Source organism: Heloderma suspectum, chromosome 15, assembly GCF_057233095.1.
Source record: "Heloderma suspectum isolate Gila_16-S chromosome 15, 16-S_ref, whole genome shotgun sequence".
In the NCBI taxonomy this organism is placed as follows: domain Eukaryota; kingdom Metazoa; phylum Chordata; class Lepidosauria; order Squamata; family Helodermatidae; genus Heloderma; species Heloderma suspectum.
In genome coordinates this window covers 7088118-7107680 of record NC_139472.1, presented here as the reverse complement: position 1 = coordinate 7107680, position 19563 = coordinate 7088118, and the positions used below count along the sequence as shown (strand labels likewise).

Sequence of the window (19563 nt, the reverse complement as noted above, 5' to 3'; positions counted from 1 at the left end):
GGAAAAATAAAATAAAAAAGCTGGGGAATGAAAATGGGGTTGTGATCGGAGCTGGGGGCGGGTGTGGGACAGGCAGATAAGACAGATTCTGCCACCCAGGACCCTGGGATACTGAGTGGAGGGCCGAGGGAGAAGGAGCAGGAGAACAACACACTGTGAGCCCGACTGTCTTGGTGGCTGTGGCACAATGGAATGTTTACAGAGATTCTAACTGGCTTGGTGTCATGAGTTCTGGAGAACTCTTCGAAGGATGACCTAGAGACATCTGGGCTGAACACCGCAGAGAAGATGCCTGTGTTTGAGGCAGAGCAGGAGATCCCGGGGCCTCAGGGAAGCCCCTATCCCTCACAGTGGAGTTAGCCCCCTCTCGGACTCAGAAGCAGACACTGGACAAACACCTTGCCTCAGCGAGTGTGGGTGGGTCAAAGCTGCTGTCAGACACAGGAGCAGGGACGTAGTGGAGCTGGGCCTCTGAGGAACACAGCACTGACACTGTTTTATTAATAGGGATAGGGGAGGGATGGGGTGGGTGCTAAGAGAGGTGTCCAGAGACACCACGATGGAGCCCCCAGAATAAGACTGCCCCAGACCGCAGGCTTGCAATTGAAAAGACACAACACAAAAGGAAAGGGGATTGTGGGGGGGGGGAGCATGGAAGCAAATTCAGGCACTAGAAGCTGCACGCTAGCCTCTCAGTTAAACAAAATCTTAAGAAATAAAAAAATCAGGAGAGGCAGGGACCCTGGCAGGGAAACACTGCAGTCCCCAGGTTTAAATGCCTAAATGGCAGCGATGGGATTCAAACCGGCAACCTCCGGATTCATCCTTCCGCCACTCCTGGCAGGTTCTAGTCCCACCTCCTCCCTCCTTCCCTGACGGTGCTCGTCTTGCCTCCCAACTGTCAACAGCTCCCCTCAGAATCTTCCGGAATCCTTCCCCCGATTAGCTCTTGCAATTCAGTTGGCCAGATTTCAAGAGAAACTACAGCTGGGCTGATGTCCCCCCGACTCCCTTGCTCCGAAAGCCGGGGTTCGTTTGCGTGCTCTTCCCCTCTCCTTCTGCCAACCTGGGCGTGGTTCCGGAGTGGTTGGGCTGTGCTAGGGTGGCCATGTGTCCTCTTGGAAGGGTTATCGAGGCCAGTGCCAGAGTAAAGATCAAAGAACCATAGGAACTGTTGTCCATCCACAGTTAGCACCTGGATAGCAGAATGAACAGGCAGGCGCTCAGGTCACCTGTGTGGTCACCTGTCTGTCTGTCCATCCATCTGTACCAAAGCAACAAGACAGTGACACCTGGGCACCTGAAACTGAGGGGACCCTGGGGCGTGCACCTGGGGGTCATGTTGTTTTTGCACCTCGTTATTATGTATTATATCCCACCTTTTCTCCTCTTGCAAGGAGCCCAAGGCGGCTTACATGCTCCTCCTTCCCCTCTCCGCTTGATCCTCTCAACAACCCTGTGAGGTAGGTGAGGCTGAGAGTCAGCGACTGGCCCAAAGTCACCTAGTGAGTTTCATGGCTGGGAGGGGACTAGAACCGGGTCTCCCGAGCCCAAGTCCAAGACTCTACCCACTACCCCGCACTGGCTCTCTGTAATTAATTTTAATATGTCCGTCCACTTGGAGCCTGCAGTAATATCTTCAGCCACTAGGGGCACATTTCCTTAGCCAGGACGTAGCTGGCCCATACAGTCCGAAGGCAGGGGAGAGGCTGGGGGACAGAGTTACAGGCCTTTCCCTTCCCTCCATGGTGAGGCAGGCCCCCTCCAGGGAAAGGAGTGGACAGAAGCCTCCCTCTGGGGCTCTATGGGGGCACCATGGCAGGGGCTGTGCCTAGGGGTGCCAGAGGGTTCACTCAGATGGGGGCAGGCACAATGTGTCCAACTCTGACCGCTGCGTAACTTTGCTTGAAGGCTTCGCTGTATCAAACTAAGGGCTATTCTAATCCATGCCGAGCCGGGTCTGCTGCCTGGTAAATCATACGACATGCATTTCAGGTTTAAAGCAATTTCCTCTCATACACATTCACTGTCGCAAGGTATTCCAGTGGCTGCTGGCCTCTGAGATGCTGGGGGACAGACCAGCATTGGCACCAAGGTAGGCATGGCCAGGCACTTGCCAAGGGCCCACGCCTCAGCAGGGGCCCGCTGGCAAAAGCCCCCTGGAGTTGCTCCTCCTCGTCCCCACTGCAACCTGCTTGACTTGTTCCCCTGCCTCTCGCTCTGGCCCAGTGACTCTTATGTCCTCCAGCCTGCTGGAAGAGTCAACACCTCCTTACAAGATCCTACTCACTTCTTCCTCCACAGCTGAGCCTAATTCCTGATCACTACCGAAGGGAGCATGAGAGTAGAAGGCGAGCCAGGCACTCCCAAGAAAGGGGTGAGTTTGCAGGGTTCCCCATCCTCCTAGGTTCAGTGTCGGGGCTGGCCAAGGATTTTGCAGACCTTTGGGCAAGACACCCACAATGGGCTGCTGGGGTGTGGGCCCTTGACAAGTGCCCAACCATGCCTACCCTTGACCGAATCACTGGCTGGGGGTGCATAATTAAGCCACGAATTTGCTTTGTTCTCTGCAAAGCTGAGGTTTGAGACTCGTGCCCTGTTCCTTCCTGTTGGCTTTTGGGGGGGCCTATTCATTTGAAAATTGGCAGTGCCAGCTCCAAGCTTTTGAAGGCCCTTGGGCAAGACACCCTCCATGGGCCCCTCCCTCACTGAGTCCACCTTCTCACCGCCCTTGTCACCAGCTGCTCTCGCTCCTCCTCCTCTTTCCCATCATGGCTCCCGCTTGCTGGCTTCAGAGGCAGAGAGCCAGGGAGCAAGCAGGCCGGGGCATCTCCTGCTCCTCCGTCTCACCACCGCTGTTGTCTAGACCACAACAAGAGACATGTGAACAGGCAGGTCGCAACGGTGAAGAGCAGGAGCAAGTCCAGAGTGGTGTTGCCAGTGGGCCCCTGCTGGGGTGTGGGCCCTTGGCAGGTGCCCAACCATGCCTACCCCTGACGCCGGCCCTGGGGCTTCCAGACCAGTGCTCTTAGCACCACCAACCAAAAGTCATTGTGCAGCTATTCCATCTTTCCCTCCTTAATGGATTTTTCGTGGTAAGGAAAAAGGTGGAAGAAGCGATGGGAAAGCACTGGGGGGCAGGGCTTCAAATGAAAGAGGTGGGGCAATTGTACAATCAAAGTCTCACCTGGAATCACCCTAGATCCATGACCATCTACGCCGGGGGTGGGCAATTTCGGGAGATCTCCCCACCACCACTACCGTAGGCTGCATTCCCTCCCCACAGGTGCCAAAAATGGGGGCGGGGGTAAGAAATTGAAATGTTGTCCAGCATTGCTACGGAGTGCCCCAAAGGTCGAAATTAGCTTATCTGCAAGCTAATCTTAACTCTGTGGGGGCTCTGTAGCTGCTATGGGGAACTGAAAGGGGCAAGATAAGCTTGCAAGCAAGCTAATTTTGATCCTTTGGGGCATTCTGTTGGAATTCTGGATGCCGTTTTGTTTGTTTAAAATATTTTTAAAATATTGGGGGGGGGTCCTCCTGAAAGTTGGGAGTGGCAGAGGCTGCATTGGGAGGCAGCAGGGGCCCCACTTGGCCCACAGCTGATCTTAGCTGAAGTGGGTCACTTTTCTAGGCTGAAGACAGGGCTGGCATGTAAGCCCATAATATACTATATTTATTGGTAGCAAGCCCTGCAAAGTGGAGAGAAGAAAAGAAAGAGAGAAAATCTAGCATTTTATCAGTATTAGGCGAGGGAAGAAGCGGTGGTGGGGAACTATGATAAATGAATTCTGAGCCCATTTACGTTGAGATCAGGAGGAATTCTTTCAAAGTGAACCTGTCTGGGGTCAGGGTCAGAATCTAGTAAGTATTTCTAAATACTGTACTACAGTGTCCGCTGCTCCTTCCCATAGGAGCTGACGAGAGTGCTTTTCCTGGTCGCACTCATTTCTGGCTTTGGATCATCTTTCCAGTATGGCTACAATCTCTCTGTGATCGACTACCCAGCGGCGGTAAGGTGACTCTCCAGTGTGGATGATTTCTTAGAGCAGGAGTCTAAGAAGACTTCCTCAAACTGGTGCCCTTCAAATGTGTTGGAGTAAAACTCCCAGAATCCCCCAGCCTCTTATGCTGGGATTCTGGGAGTTTTTCCTCTAACACAACTGGAAGGCACCAGGTTGGAGAACACTGGGTTAAAGCATAAGTTCCAACACTCCCTGTTTACCAGGGATATTCTGGTTTCCTGTACTTGTCCCTTATTCTGCCTTTGTGGGCGGGGCCAACCCTACTATAAGGCAGAGTGATGCAACTGCTTCAGGCGGCAGATGCCGGGGGTCAGGCAAGCGGTCCCTGGCCTTTCCTCCTGAGCCCCTCAGCCATTCTCCTGTCTTGGAGAACAGAGCTGTGTGTACCATGTGTCTGTCCTGCACCACTAAACTTGTCTGCTGCCCTTGGGTGGGTTGGACGATGGTTTCCCATTATCAGTGTTGAAGTAAGATTCAGCTGCCTAAACAGTTGGCTTCAGTACATGGAAAGGAGAGGGGTACCATCTGTGTCCTTTGCCTCAGAAAAATACCTTGGGCTGGCCCTGTTTGTGGGAGATGTTGGGAATGCCTTCTTAAAATGTTGCTGGTGTATAGTAAAGTGCTTCAGGTTTCTGCTCCTTTCTTTCCCCTGGTCTCTAGAAATTAAAGCTGGGTTTGCACTTAATGCAAAACCATGATTTATGCTAACCACAGTTTGTTGCTTTAGCCATGAATGGTCTTGCAGACAAGCAAAGAAACCATAGTTTGTTTTTCCTATTTCTGGTTTCTTTCTCTCTCGCCCATTTTCCCAGTCTTCAGAGTGGTTTTCATTTCCAGGCTGCTCTTGCTGGGCACCTCCATTTCAAGGTGGACAGCAGTGCAAACAAACCAGGGAGAAGCCATGGTTCTGGGTTCAGACATCATGACAAGCTGTGGTTTAAACAAGCCAGACTTCAAAAGCCAACAACAAATCTTGGATTCTATTTGTGATTTACAGCTGGTTAACAAACCATGGTTGGTCTGCACGGTTGGGTTTGGAGATGGCGACAAGTCAGATTTCAACAAACCACATCATGGCTTAACGTTATGTGCAAACCAGGCCTAAATCTCTTGAACTGGGGATAAGAGAGGTACATCTTACTGCTGCATTGTGTGCCTGGACACTGATAGCTATGCGCTTCTGTCTCCTAGTTCTTGAAAAGCTTTTACAACGAAACCTATCGAATACGGAACAGGATCAGCATCGACCGTGGCCTGCTCATGTTTCTGTGGGGTCTCACCGTTTCTTTCTACTCCCTCGGAGGCATTGCAGGGTCTCTCCTGGTTGGCCCACTGGTGGACAGTTGTGGCAGGTACCAAGATAATATTGTGCTGGTGCAATCTTATCCCAAGCTGGATAAGCACTATTAGGGGAGAGGGACAAGATGCGATAGCTGCCTTCGCTTTATTCAGATCTCCCTGATGACACTGAGAAAAGAAATCTTAGATGGCATTGGCAGCGGAAGCTGGTGGCTCCGACTTCAGCGGGGCTGTGAATCCATTCTGGGTTTGAGTCAGAACAGCTAGAACTCTAAAGGAGCTATCCAAGGTGCTGACCCCTATCCCCCAAATGGGCTCCACATCTTGGATAACTCCTTTAGAGTTTTCTAAAGAGCCACCAGCCTTCACTGCAATCAGTGTGTGCAAATGTTATGCAAATTTGCTGTCCTCTTTGGGGTCGGGGTGATGCCTGTCCTCTTTCGGGGGTGGAGGTGATGCTGAAGTGGCCACCCTATGGAAGAGATAGAGTTAAATTCCCTTGCATTGCTCCTTGGCCCTTCCCATAAATACCAAAAGGACAAATTACCCATACAAAAAGGAGCCTAATACAATTCGATACTCCCTTTCTCTCTCCGCTGCTGCTGTTTCGATGCTACCATACATTCGTTGATGACCCCAGATCCCCTTTTCATTTTCGTTTCTTTTTCAGGAAAGGTACCTTGTTGGCAAATAACTTTGCGGTTATGATCTCTGCCATCCTCATGGGCTGTTCCAAAGCAATCCAGTCCTACGAATTCATCATCTGTGCACGCTTGATCATTGGAACGTGCTCCGGTGAGTCATGGCCTGGATGGAGCGCCTCCCCTAGTGTGAAGCTACCCAGCCACTACAACCAGTATCTGAGATCTTCTTCTGAGTGCCTCCTCTGAGGGAAGTCCAGAGGATGACAATCAGGGAGAGGGCTTTCTCAGTGGTGGCCCTCATGACTACAAAATGCTGTCCCCGGTGAGGCCCACCTGGTGCCAACATTGTCATATTTTTGGTTACCACTTTTTTCTCCTCCCAGGCATTTGACTGCATACGATGGGGTGTTTTTATTTTTTATCATCTCCTGGTAATTTGAGTCTTCATTTTTTAGAGAGAGAAATCCTGTGGCCCTTACACAGCATCCCAGGGGGCCATAGGATATTTTGGATTCCTGGACCCAAGGTCGGAGACAGCACTCCGACCATAGATCCAGGAATCCATGCTCCCCATTAACCATTAACCTGTCTAAAACAGCAATCCTGCAGTCCCTGGGCAAGTGTCCCAGGGACCATAGGATGGCTCGGAAAGCCCCTTCCGAGGTTGGAGACATCAGAAGGGGGAATTGGAGATCTGATCCCCACCCCCTTGCAGCTGGCACAGAGAGAATGCCAAAGCGACCTCAGAGAGGAGGTAAAGGGGGCGTTTTTGTAGGCAGGGAGGGGAGGGACTGAGGAGAATGGATTGTGAAGTATCCCTAGGCCTTTCCAGCCTCCTTCTCTCCCTCTCCACAGCGCCCCAGCTATGCAGGCAAAAAAGGCTGTCTAGCAAAAATGGAGAACGGGAGGAACAGGGAGACAAAGATGCCCAGAAGCCTCCACATTCAGAGGCTTATGAGCATCAGGATAGGATTGTGCCCTAAAACATGTTTTTAAACAGTTCTGCATTCTGGAATGTTAAAGGTTTGATGTGATGTTTTATCAGGCTGTGAACAGCTCAGAGAGCTTTGGCTATTGGCCGGTGCAGAAATGGAATGAAAGCAAGCGTGAATGATTTAAGAGCTTTAAACAGCCATGTGCCAGGGATGAGACCTGCCTGGAGTACATGGCCCTCGGAGCTTGGCTGTGTTCTCAGAAAGAGGTCTGTGCACACTGCGCACGCAGATCAAAGCGACGAGGTCGTGGCACTGTGTTGTTCAAACACTGCATTATGGAAGGGCATCGTAACAGGCACCATCCAAGCCAGATTCCATGAGAACTTCCTGGGGTGAAGAGCAATTAGCCATCACTACCCACTAGGGAGCGCTGTGTTCCATGAAGATACTGTATCAGCTCAGCAGTGTTGCGAGGCACTCGAAAGATTCAGGTTCCAGGCCCATGGAACACGAATCTGCCTAAAATCTGCATATGCTAATTTAAACCTGACTCTGCAAATTTAGAAATAATTGCTAGGGTTTATTTAGATTTCTGAACTTGAGCACGCTCCGGGAGAGAGCGCAGGACAGGAAGGCCTGGCGTGCTATGGTCCATGGGGTCACGAAGAGTCGGACACGACTGAACGACTGAACAACAACAACAAAATTTAGATTTCATAGAAGGCAAAGTCTGCCAATTAATTTCCCATCCAAATTACCCCCAAATAAAAGTTTTCTTTGGCACTAATCAGTGGAGGCTGGTGGCTCTGATTTCAGTGTGTCTGTCAATCCATTCCGGGTTTCAGTCAGAACCAGAAAGAGCTCTAAAGGAGCTATCCAAGGTGCCGTACCCACGGTGGGCATAGGGTTCAGCACCTTGGATAGCTCCTTTAGAGTTCTGGCTGGTTCCACCAGCCACCAAAGGCACAAATGGAAGTTGTTTTTAACTAAGTTTAACTACCACATGGAGCGCAATGCAGGGGGGTCACATTGCACAGGAGCGGAGAGTTAAGCCTTTCCTCTCTAACTGCCCTCTCCCCCCCCCCCCCAAAATCTCTGGTGTGGAAACTAAGCATAGAACAAACCTTCCCATGGCTCTGGGGTTTCACCACCATCTTTCCGAAGTTTCATCACCATTGTGTGGGGGTTGATCTGGGTTTTCTGAAACACATGGGGAACGGAGAATTAACTCTTTCCTCCTCAGCTGTGATTCCCCCCACGCACCTTGAAATCCCCCCCCCCCCGAATCAAGCTTAGAAAAAGCTTCCCATTGACCTCAGTGGAGACTCAGAGCTCTTGGAAATAGATTCCGGGTGAGGTTTAGCAAGCCACGCGCCTGGTTGGATGTTCCTGCACATATCGCATGCAGGTTGTGAATGATCCCCTTCCATTTCCCATCTTGCCAGGTTTATCCTTCAGTGTTGTCCCCATGTACCTGGCTGAGGTGGCCCCGAAAAACCTGCGAGGAGCCATTGGGATTGTAGCCTATCTCTTCATCATCTTTGGCAGCCTGATGGCTCACTTCTTCAGCCTCCCTGAAGTCCTTGGCACTCAAGAAGGTAAAACGGAACGGCGCTTCCTCTGGCCTTCAGCAGATGGGTTGGGTCATCTTCACACGTTAGGCCTATAGCTTACTCTGACTATCCAATCTGTATGAGATGACCGCCCCACAACATACATTTTATTTATTTATTTACAGTATTATTACCCTCTCTTTGGCCAAAAGAGCAGCTGACACAGATTAATTCCCTGCTCTCAGGCTTACCATCTAAAAAAAAATGCAGTGCAAAAGGAAAAGGGATTGGGAGGCTGGAGGAAAAAGCAAAACTCAGAACTAGTTCCAAAGTTCTTACAGGTGTTCTTTCTGGCAGGGAAGGGTGAAACAAGCTCCCTGCCAGATGTTCCTTCTCTGGCTGATGTATGGGGCCAAGTTGGTCTCCCCTTTGCCATGATGATTTTCCTGGGAGGCAGGGGGTCAGGTGAGGGCAGAGACTCAAGACAGGGCTTTCTCAGTGGTGGTCCCCTCTTTGCGGAACTCGCTTCTATGAGAGGTGTGATTTTAACCCCCACTGTGACTATTTTTGAATGTAAATTAAAGATGTTTTCATTTACAAAAGCGTTTGGCTCCTGATTTGTGGGTTCTGGTGTTTTTAGTTTAGCTTATTATTGTTGTGTTTTAGTTGTTTTAATGCAAGGGTTGGGGGACCTCTTTCAGCCTGAGGGCTGAATTCCATTCTAGAGAAGCTCTCAGGGGCCACATTCCTGTGGTGGGCGGAGCTGAAGGCAAGAAGGGCAGGGCCAAAAATACAAAACAATACCTGCACATTTCAGCTTAAAGTTCTTCCTGCCAGTAACTGAACCTTAGGAGAGGAGGCATTTCCACCTTTTAGAAGCGGGTGCGGGGGGACTGTGCAAAAGCCAGGAAAACCAAATTATCAGTGATTGGAGGAAAGGGGGTGTGGCCAGAGAAAGGAGAACCCCAGAGGGCCAGACTGATATCCCAGGAAGACCGGATTTTGCCTGTGGGTTTGAGGTTCCCAACCCCTGTGCTATTATGATAACATGACTTTGTGGTTGTTCTACTGGTACTTGTTTTATTAATATCATAAGCCGCTCTGTGCTCCTTTTGGAAGAAGGGCAGGATAGAAGGAGTCTGAATCAATCTATCTTCTGGCACAGGTTGGCCAATACTTCTGAGCCTCACTGGGATTCCGGCATTATTTCAGGCCATCGTACTGCCCTTCTTCCCCGAAAGTCCTAGGTATCTACTGATCCAGAGGCAGAATGAACAGAAAGCGAGGCAAGGTACAACAGCCCTGAGCGAGGATGTGGGAAACATGGCCGGCTCCGGGTTTCTGAGGGCCCTTGGGCAAGACACCCTCAATGCCCCCCTCTACCTTCTCACTGCCATTGTCACCAGCTTCTCCTGCTCCACATCCTCTTACCTGGCCCAGTGGACTGTCCAGTGAAGAAGATAGACATAAAAGATGAGCTGAAGTGAAACATCCATAGGACGTTACTCTGGTGGAGAAAGGTGGCCATGTTTATTCATGTAGCAGTGAGGTTTGCAGGTGTCCCTTAAGGCAGGGATCCTGAATTTAGGCCTGGGGGCAAAATCTTGCCCCTCTAGGGTTGCTCAGAGGGCCACGCCCCTGCCCCACATCCAGTACCACTGCCAGTTTTTGGAGGGTCCTTGGCAAGGTGCCCTCCATGGGCCCCCTCTCTCAGTGAGCCAACCGTTGTCACCAGCTGCTTTTGCTCCTCCTCCTCTTTCCCATCATTGCCACCTGCTTGCTGGACAGGCAGAGTGAACAAGATGGTTGCAGTGGTGAAGAGGAGGAGCAAGTCCAGAGGGCTCTTGTCAGTGGGGTCCTGCTGGGGTGAGGGCCCTTGGGAGATGCCCCATCATGCCTACCCTTGACGCCGGCCCTGATTGTTACCCCTTGCTTGCTCCGCAGGCTGAGAGCCAGGGAACAGAAGAAGTCCTACAACTCCTAGCATCCCCCAGCCAGGCTTTTTTTCCTGTCTAAAGGTGGATGGGATTATTGCACCTTAAGCTCAGGTTCTAAAATGACTCTTCTCTTCTTCCCACCTCCAACTCCCCTATGAGTAAAAGTTACGACGTCTGGGACTGTTGAGCTTAGGAAAAAGTGACTAAGGGGAGACATGATAGAGGTGTACAAAATTATGGAGAAAGTGGATAGGGAGACATTTTTCTCACTCTCCTAATATTACAACCTGGGGTCCTCCCATGAAGCTGATCGGGGGGAGCTCCAGGACAGATAAACGGAAGGGCTTCTTCACACAGCGCAGAGTCACACTGTGGAATTCGCTACCACGAGATGTAGTGATGGACCCCAATTTGGATGGGCTTAAAAAGGGGTTAGACAAATTCATGGAGGAGAAGGCTATTGATGGCTACTAGTCCTGATGGCTATATGCCTCCTCCAGTATCAGAGGCAGTATGCCTATGTACGCCAGTTGCTGGGGAACATGGACAACTATGTACGCCAGTTGCTGGGGAACATGGGTGCTGTTGCACTCGTGTCCTGCTTGTGGGTTTCCCGTGGGCAGCTGGTTGGCCACCATGTGAACAGAATGCTGGATGAGATGGACCCGTGGTCTGACCCACCCTACCGCCCAGCTCAAGTCCTCTGTGCTTCTCCTTCCATCCAGCCTTAAAGAAGCTGAGAGGCTGGGATGATGTGGACGATGAGATGGAAGAGCTCCAGCAGGAGGACCTTGCCGAGAACGCAGAGAAAAAGATGGACGTGCTGAAGATCCTTTGGTTTGGTGAGCTGCGGTGGCACCTTGTCACAGTCATCATCTTGATGGCTGGCCAGCAGCTATCCGGCATCAATGCGGTAAGCCGACACCCCAAGTGGTTAGGAGCTTGGGCCATGAACATGGTGGACACTGGGGCTTGTCACATTCTCTGAATCTCTGAATCTCCTCTGAATTTATTTATTTATTTATTTTATTGCATTTATACCCCGCCTCTTTTTTCCTCTTGCAAGGAACCGGCTTACATTATCCACCTCCTCTCCATTTTATCCTCACAACAACAACCCTGTGAGGTGGGTTGGGCTGAGAGTCTGTGACTGGCCCAAAGTCACCCAGTGAGCTTCCATGGCCGAGTGGGGACTAGAACCCGGATCTCCCGGCTCCTAGTCCAACACTCTTGCCACTACACCACACACTGAATCTCGATCGTGTCCAACATCAGGGTTGTTATCCTAAGTTGGCGATTCGCGTCTATGCAAATAAGGAATCCCAGGATGCTTTCGGGTGCATATCTTTACTGACCATCCTGGGTCATCCATCAGTCATGATTGTGTCTCTAGGGATGGCCAACATTTGTTATGCTCTGTGGACCATCTGTTCTCTAAACAGGGCTGGGGCCAAGGGTAGGCTTGGTTGGGCACTTGCCAAGGGCCCACACCCCAGCAGTGCCCCCCAGACAAGAGCCCCCTGGAGTTGCTCCTCCTCTTCACCACTGGAACCCAGACCAGGAACAGCAAGAGAGGCCACGGCCGACTTACTCAAGCAAGCGAGCGAGCGGTACCAATGCTGAGAAAGAGGAGGAAGAGCAAGAACAGCTGGTGATAATGGCGGTGGTGAGAAGGTGCAAAGTACCTTGGAGAGCTCTTTTAGAGTTCTGACTGGTTCGGACTGAAACCGGGAGCAGATTCACTCCCCCACTGACATCGGAGCCACCAGCCTCCACTGATTATCCCACTGAAATGAAGAAACCTTGGGGAAACCAGGAGGAGATTTTTGTGTGGCCGGATGTTGAGCTCTGTTCAGTCCTGTTACTAAGTATGTCTTTTGCACCTGGCTCCAATTGATGGGCCTTGGGGTTCTATATAAAAAACAAACCCTTGCAATACAGGGTTCTTCACCTGCCCCAAACATTAGATCATCAATATCGTCTTTCCTTTAGCTAAGAATCTCAGATCCTCTGGTCTCCTTTCAGGTGCACTATTATATTGAGAGAATCTACCTGTCTACAGGGGTAGAAGAGAATATTATCTGGTACGTCCGATTGATGCTCCTCATTCTTCTCATGTTGATAACTCTGCTAGCGGTAAGATTCTCACCACTTTTAAATAAATGTGTGTCTCCTCCCCTCTAAGTCTCTACACTAGGGTGAGCAACTCCCAGAGCTGTGGGAGGACACTTTTGGCCTCTCTAGACACGCTGCTTCGAGCTGCGCACACACACACACACACACACACACACCACACACACTATGGGTGCCCAAAACAGGCAGGGAGATAAAAAATAAAACAAACATTGATTGTTGACCCATTTGATGCTCTGTACCAGCTCCAGGAGACATTTTGTTTGCCAAAAGCCAGGAAACCACCAAATAATAAGTGGTTGGGGAAAAGGGGGCGAGGCCAAGAAAAGGGGGCGTAGTTTTATGGGGACCGCAGAGGGCCAGAGTAGGACCCCGAGGGCTGGATTTGGCTCCCGGGCCTAAGGTTCCCCACCCCTGGAGTACACCTCATGGGCCCACAATAGCCCTTCCCTCTCTCTCCCCCTGCTTTTATATTCTCTAGATTTGGACTGTAGAGTCTTCGGGGCGGAGAACTCTCCTTCTTGTTGGCTACGGGATCTGCAGCATCTGCTGCGTGCTCATCACCATGTCCCTCGAACTACAGGTTTGTAATTCAAAGATGCGAGCAACTAGGGAATGGGGTGCTGAGCGCTGCCCCTCAGCACCCTATGCGCGAATCCATGCAGTCCAGAATCAGCTGAGGAGTTGGCAATAATAGTCTTTATTTCATTTCATTTATTAAATTTCTGTACTGCCCCTAGGGATGCTGGAGAAATCCACTGCGGACTCAAATGAGACCAGATTCCAAACAATCTGACCTCCGCAGTCCACAGGAGACCGGCCGCACTCACCTCTGGGTCTGGAGGAGTTCCAGCGAGGCGGCTCTCCAGCTTCCTCTAAAATGCGATACACGAATGCTGGCTGCCATTAGCTTATTGCAAGTTACAGCCATACATGGCGTATTGTATGCCATTTGTGGCTGTAAAGCACTTACTTTGACCTAAATACAGCCGTAAAAAAGCTGATATTTAGGTAAAAGTAAGTGCTTTACGGCCGCAAATTGCATAAAATATGCCATTTACGGCTGTACTTTTCCCGCCATAGGCTAATGGCAGCTGCCATTCACATATCACATTTTATAGGAAGCCAGGGAGCCACTCCATCACCTCCAGCGGACGTGGCAGTGCTCTGGAAGACTCCGCAGGGCCCCAAGTGGCCCTAATTGCCCCGTAACAGACTCCCCTCTGGACTGGACATCCCTAACCACTCCATAGCCGAAGCTCTCTGGGCAGTTCACAAAAATAAAAAACCCATTAAAATACATTATATAAAGTATAAACAACATTCACGTAACGACATAGAACAAATAGCACACACAACAACATATATCTAAACAATTTAAAACAATCAGCCACAGACATTCAAAGAGACTCATTCTGTGCTGCCAAATGCCCGAGGGAAGAGGGCAGTGCTAACCTGGTGTCGAAAAAAAGACAATGTTGGGAGATCAGGGATCCTCTTCAGGGGGATCATTCCACAGATGGGGGGCCACCACCAAGAAGGCCCTCTCCCTTGTTGCCACCCTCCGAGCCTCCCTTGGAGGAGGATCCTGGAGGAGGGCCTTGGATGCAGAATGTAGTGTACAGGTCAGTTCATCCTGGGAGAGGCGTTCCGTCAGGTACTGTGGTCCCGAGCCATGTAAGGCTTTGATTGACCTTTTTATTAAAAGGGGTGTGGGGGGGATGTTCGGAGCAATGGCATTTTGAAATGCACAATATTATTTTGGTTGATTCATCTGTAGAAGGATATATGAGAGAACATTTACTTGAATTTAAAATTCAGTTGGATTGGGGGGAGGGGGCTCTCTGCCTGTCCAGCAAGCAAGTGGTGGCAGTGATGAGAAAGAGGATGACGAACAGGAGCAGCTGGTGACAATGGCACTGAGAAGGTAGATTCACGGAGGGACAGGGTCCATTGAGGGCGCCTTGCCCAAGGGCCCTCCAAAACTTGGAGGTGGCATTGGATATGGGGCAGGAGCGTGGCCTCCTGAGCAACCCTAGAGGTTTTAGGCCCTCCGGCCTAAAATTCAGCACCCTTGCCTTAAGTGACGCCTGCAAACCTCACTGTTCCATGACTAACCATGGCTAACCATGACCACCTTTCCCAACAGAGTACCGTCCCATGGATGTCTTACTTCAGCTCATCTTTTATTGCCATCTTCTTAATTGGACAGTCCGTTGGGCCAGGTAAGTGCTCAGATGATGCACAGAGCTCCTCAAGGAAGTGCAAGCAGTGGGGTATGATACACGTGCAATGGTGTTGTGGAGGCAGGGCTCACAGGGTTGAAGCCCTGAGACTTTTTGATGAGCAGGGATGCTGATGTCATCAGCACCCCCCCTGCTCAGACTCCCTCTGAGCTTAGCTGCAATCCTCACTGCAACTGGGCCAGGGGGTCAGGAGAATGAATTTCTCCAGCAACAATCTGCTGTTCCCTGTTGTAATGCAAAGTATTTTGGGGTGGAATGGGCCACTAAGACCTCTTGGCTTTACAAAAGACCTGTTCCTGGTAGAGATGAAAGCTGTTTTGCTGGTATGGATCAAGGCAACTGCCTGCTCCTTGGGGACGTAGCTATGGGGCCTGTCATGATGAGTGCCTACACTCCCAAATTTACCATAACACCACTGAGTGCAAGATCAGAATGGCATAAATACATGTGTGTGAGTATGAATAGGCCAATAAACCAAGTGAATCCCTTCTCTCCACTCAGGTCCAGTTACCAACGTGTTAATATCAGAGCTGTTCCTTCAATCATCTCGGTCCACTGCCTTCGTGATTGCAGGATGTGTACATTGGCTCTGCAAATTTCTCATTGTGGTTGTGTACCTTCATATAGACGTGAGTGCTTTTGGATGATGCATCCATTATCATTTGCTCAGTCCTAAAAATTCAGGGCAATGTCCTTTTGTAAAGCTGGATTTCTAAAACATCTCAGGGATTTGCTCATGTAAATTAGCACGAGTAGAACGAAATTCTGGTTTTAAAAAAAACCTCTAATATTTTGAATATTGTCTTACCATGAGCTTTTCTACACGAGGTTGTTAATCGGCAATTAATCCGCTGTATCTACTTTTGATTCTGTCACAGAATTGAGATCCTTACACTACATGAGGAGTATTTCCTTTCCTGCTTTTCCAGTGCATGATCTCTAGTTGGCTCTACTGTCGTGTAGCAGAATAGCACAAATACACAAGTGAAAAAAGTGCTTTCTTTCACTTTTACAATTAAATACTGCATTTTTCTGCTCTGAAAAAACTCACTGAAAGTGCGCTTTAGACACAGAAGTGAAACTGGAGGGTCATGATGTCGTTGTCTAAAGAGCCCGTAAACAACCATGAGTAGGGAATGACAAGCGTATGATAAATGTCTCATGTAGAAAAGCCCATTGATATTTTTATTGTTGTGGGGTTAATTTCGGTTTTGTGGTTTGGTGTTTTTTTATTGTTGTAAACCACCCCGTGGACATTTGCCAGCTGGATGGTATACAAATCTAAATAAACAAATATTATTTATTTTATTTAGTTACAACAGTTATAGACCGCTTCACATCTAGAGAGATTCTGGAATGGTGAACTTCTCCCTTACCAACCTGCCCAGTCACTGAGGTCATCAGAAGGTATGCTCCTGGTGGTTCCATGTGGACGTGTGGCCTGATTGGAGTCCACCCGGAGAAGGGCCTTCAGTGTGGTAGCCCCCTTTCTATGGAACTCCCTGCCCCTGGAGGTCAGGCAGGCACCAACATTGTGCTGTGTTTGGCACCTCCTGAAAACAGCTCTTTTCCAGGAAGCTTTCCTTGGTTGACCAGCCACGGTTTTTTCGGCACTGTTTTTTAATCATTTTTATATTGTGTTTCATTCTTTTTTATTTTTTGTTCACTGCTCCAGAATCTGTTTAGATGTGGAGTGGTATACAAATGTTGTAAATAAAAATAAAATAAAAAGATAAGAAGATAAAAGCTATATAAATAGATCTCTCTCTCCCTCTCCCTCTCTCTCTCCCCCCTTGTTGTTGTCATCTCTAGACACACATAGAACCCTACAGTTTTCTCATCTTCTGGCCCCTCTGCATTGCCACTTTTATTTATATCTCCAAGTTGATCCCAGAAACCAAGGGCAGGACCTTTCTGGAGATCAGGAGGCTTGTGGCGATCCACATGACCAGGAGGATGCTGATCCGGGAGTTGGCAGACACCAATTAAAGGAGGAACTCTCGGCGCGGCTTTCTTGTTTGTAAAAAAGCAACAATCCCAAGGAAACCCTTCTTGTCGTCCTTCAGTTTTCTTGGCTCTCCTGAGATGGGAGGGACAGTCTTTTCCCCTCCTTCTTCATATACAGACCTCTTGTACTCTCCTGCCTCGAATTTCTTTTATGAAAACGTAATGTGCACGCACAACTAAAGTGGAATGCCTGGGGTGTCCTTTTGGCTGCCTAGCAAACAGTCCCACCTTCCTTCCCAACCTTTGACCTGCAGAAGAGATCAGGGAACCCCCCCTATGGCGCGCTGGTGCCCGAACCCTCCCCATCCTTCAGTGGGAAGGTAGAGGTCGTTTGGCCAATGCATTGCCAAGGAGTGTGGCGCTCCTTAGCTGCACAGCGGGTCAACCGGCAAGCTCCCCACCTCACTTTCCTTCAGGGGAATGGCGGGGACGGACCTTCCTTGGCCGCTCTGCATCTGCAAACTGATGGCCAAGCCAAGTCCTCCTGGTGGCCACAATATTTGGCTTTGTTCCCAAAATAGTGGACCACCGTTTATGTTTCTCTAAAACAAGGGTGGGTAACAAGCTGCCCACATGTAGCCTGTGAGCCCCCCCCCATTTAAATTTACAAAATGGCACTCGGTAGCAGCTACAGAGTGCTAAAAGGGTCAACTTTAGCTTGATTGCAAGCCAAATTTATCCCTTTTAGTGCTCCTGAACATTATGCAGCAGTTTACCAACATTTTTTGGCAGCAAAGAGATAATTTTTAAAAAGCTTCTATTTTCTCCATTGCTATGCTACCCGTGGGGGGCAGTCAGGGGGCAAACCTCCCGCAGTTGCCCACTCTGCTCTAAGAGATCCAATCTCTTTCTCTCGCGTCAAGACCCTGCATAGCCTCATTCTATTTGTCTGAATATGCCTGGGTTCCAGACTTTGCATTGTGTGGTAACTTCCCTCTTTGCTGCTGGAAGAAGCCAGAAGTATGCCTTTGCCTCTTAGGGGACCACATTAAAGGTGTCTCAAACAGCATTTACAGGAGCCCTGCAAGAGAATATTGTTCTGGAAATATGCTTTAAGCTCCACAGCAGCCTCCTCCCCCATAACCTGGCTTAACAGAAAGAAAGGGTTTAACTTCCACTCCGGCCACCTGCCTTCCGATTCACCAGGGCTAAGGAGATATGCCCCCGCCCCCCCACGGCATGATCAGACCACAGTTTGAGACACGTTGTGATTCGCATCCACATAGATACTCTGTCCTGCTAAAGGTGGCAAAGCTTGGATACAGCTTGTAAACAAACGCCAGCCATGTGCAGGAAGGAATAAAAAAGGTCTAACCTCGTTTCCGGACATCCAACTGCCTCCAAACATAGAACAAATTCTACTGTTGAAATCACAGGTTAGGTGAGAGCCTCTAATAACACTATGGGATTTTTTGGTCTGCTTGCTTTATATAATACTTGATCCACTGGACCTAAGAGGGTGCCCTCCCTGAATTGGTTTAAGATGCAGTCCTATGCATGTTTAGACAGAAAAAGGTCCTATAACTCGCAATGCTGGCAGCTGTAGGACTTTTTTTCTGCCTAAACGTACATAGGATGGCACCCTCAGTTACTATAGACTTAGTTACTGTAGGACCCTTAGTTAATATAGACTTAAGTTTTTATAGACTTAAGAAAGAATATCTTATTTGTGTTTAGCGCATGTAACCATCAGACAATCAGCTTCTTCTCTCTGATGTGCTACTGATTTAAATTAATCTCCTTCGTGGATGGAGTTCAGTGGCAGTGATTGCTAAAGGTAAATTGTTAGAAAGGAGGACAGCCAGCCCCTTCCTTTAACAGGGGTGGAGATATGTGGCAGTGGAAACTGGTGACTGTGATGTCAGTGGGGCTGTGGATTCATTCCAGGTTTCGGTCACAACCAGACAGAACTCTAAAGGAGCTGTCCAAAGTGCTGAACCCTAACTCCCAAATAGGTTCAGCACCTTGGATAGCTCCTTTAGAGTTCTGGCTGAAACCTGGAATGGATTCACAGCCCCACTGAAATCCGAGCCACCAGCCTCCGGTGGACCTCCAAGCCTACATCAGCCTTTGCAGCAGCTTATGGTTTCATGAACCCCAGAAGCTGTTATTTGCCCTGGGAGGGAAGCTGCTACTGGGCACCAATTCAGTAAGCTTGGAAACCATAGCAGATGTTTGGACCTTTCACTGGCCAGCAGTAATGGCAGTGTTGTGGTTAAGATCGCACATTCAAATAAAAAAATAGAAATACTGCAGCATGGAGGGAGCTAGAGGCCCGGCATCTGCTTTCCTGTGCAAATACACCACATCCGGGGCCGTGACCTGTATCTTTCCACAGGGATGTGGAAGGAACGCTACTGAAGCAGCCTACGTCCTCAGCTGGACTACTTCATGGGTCTGTGTGAGCTGTGCACACATGTGGGTATGTGAAAATGTGTCTCTGAAACGAGTAGGCACAACACTATCATACATCTGTACATACTGCTGTTCCTGGTTTGTTTGTTTGTTAGAGAATAAAACTGCTTCCATTTTGGTCGACAAACCTCAGAGGTGTGTGTCTTTTTTTCTTTCATTTCCCCATCTTTTTAAAAACCAGAGTTTTGCCGTAGAAAGTGGACCAATGCCAGCTCCATGTTTTTGAGGGCCCTTGGGAAGTCACCCTCCATGTTCCCCCTCCCTCAGTGAGTCTACCTTCCCACTGCCATCATCGCCAGCTGCTAATGCACCTCATCCTCTTTCTCATCATTTCTACCCCCTGCTGTGAAGCAAACCAGGGATGATGAT

General features: G+C 49.4%; 2 protein-coding genes across 2 annotated transcripts; both read left to right on the top strand.

Moving 5' to 3' along the window:
- The first annotated feature begins 2338 nt into the window (after positions 1-2338).
- LOC146335256 (solute carrier family 2, facilitated glucose transporter member 7-like) lies at positions 2339-5435 on the top strand. The gene is made up of 3 exons (XM_084822327.1): positions 2339-2377; positions 3915-4013; positions 5217-5435. The coding sequence occupies exons 1-3, from the start codon at positions 2339-2341 to the stop codon at positions 5433-5435; spliced, it is 357 nt and encodes a 118-aa protein (XP_084678453.1).
- Positions 5436-6028: 593 nt separating this feature from the next.
- On the top strand, positions 6029-19318 carry LOC146335255 (solute carrier family 2, facilitated glucose transporter member 5-like). The gene is made up of 9 exons (XM_084822114.1): positions 6029-6119; positions 8349-8501; positions 9622-9747; positions 11119-11306; positions 12419-12529; positions 13008-13109; positions 14676-14751; positions 15274-15401; positions 16585-19318. Exons 1-9 carry the CDS (start codon positions 6029-6031, stop codon positions 16759-16761), a joined length of 1152 nt encoding a protein of 383 aa, XP_084678240.1. The 3' UTR covers positions 16762-19318.
- Positions 19319-19563: the final 245 nt, after the last annotated feature.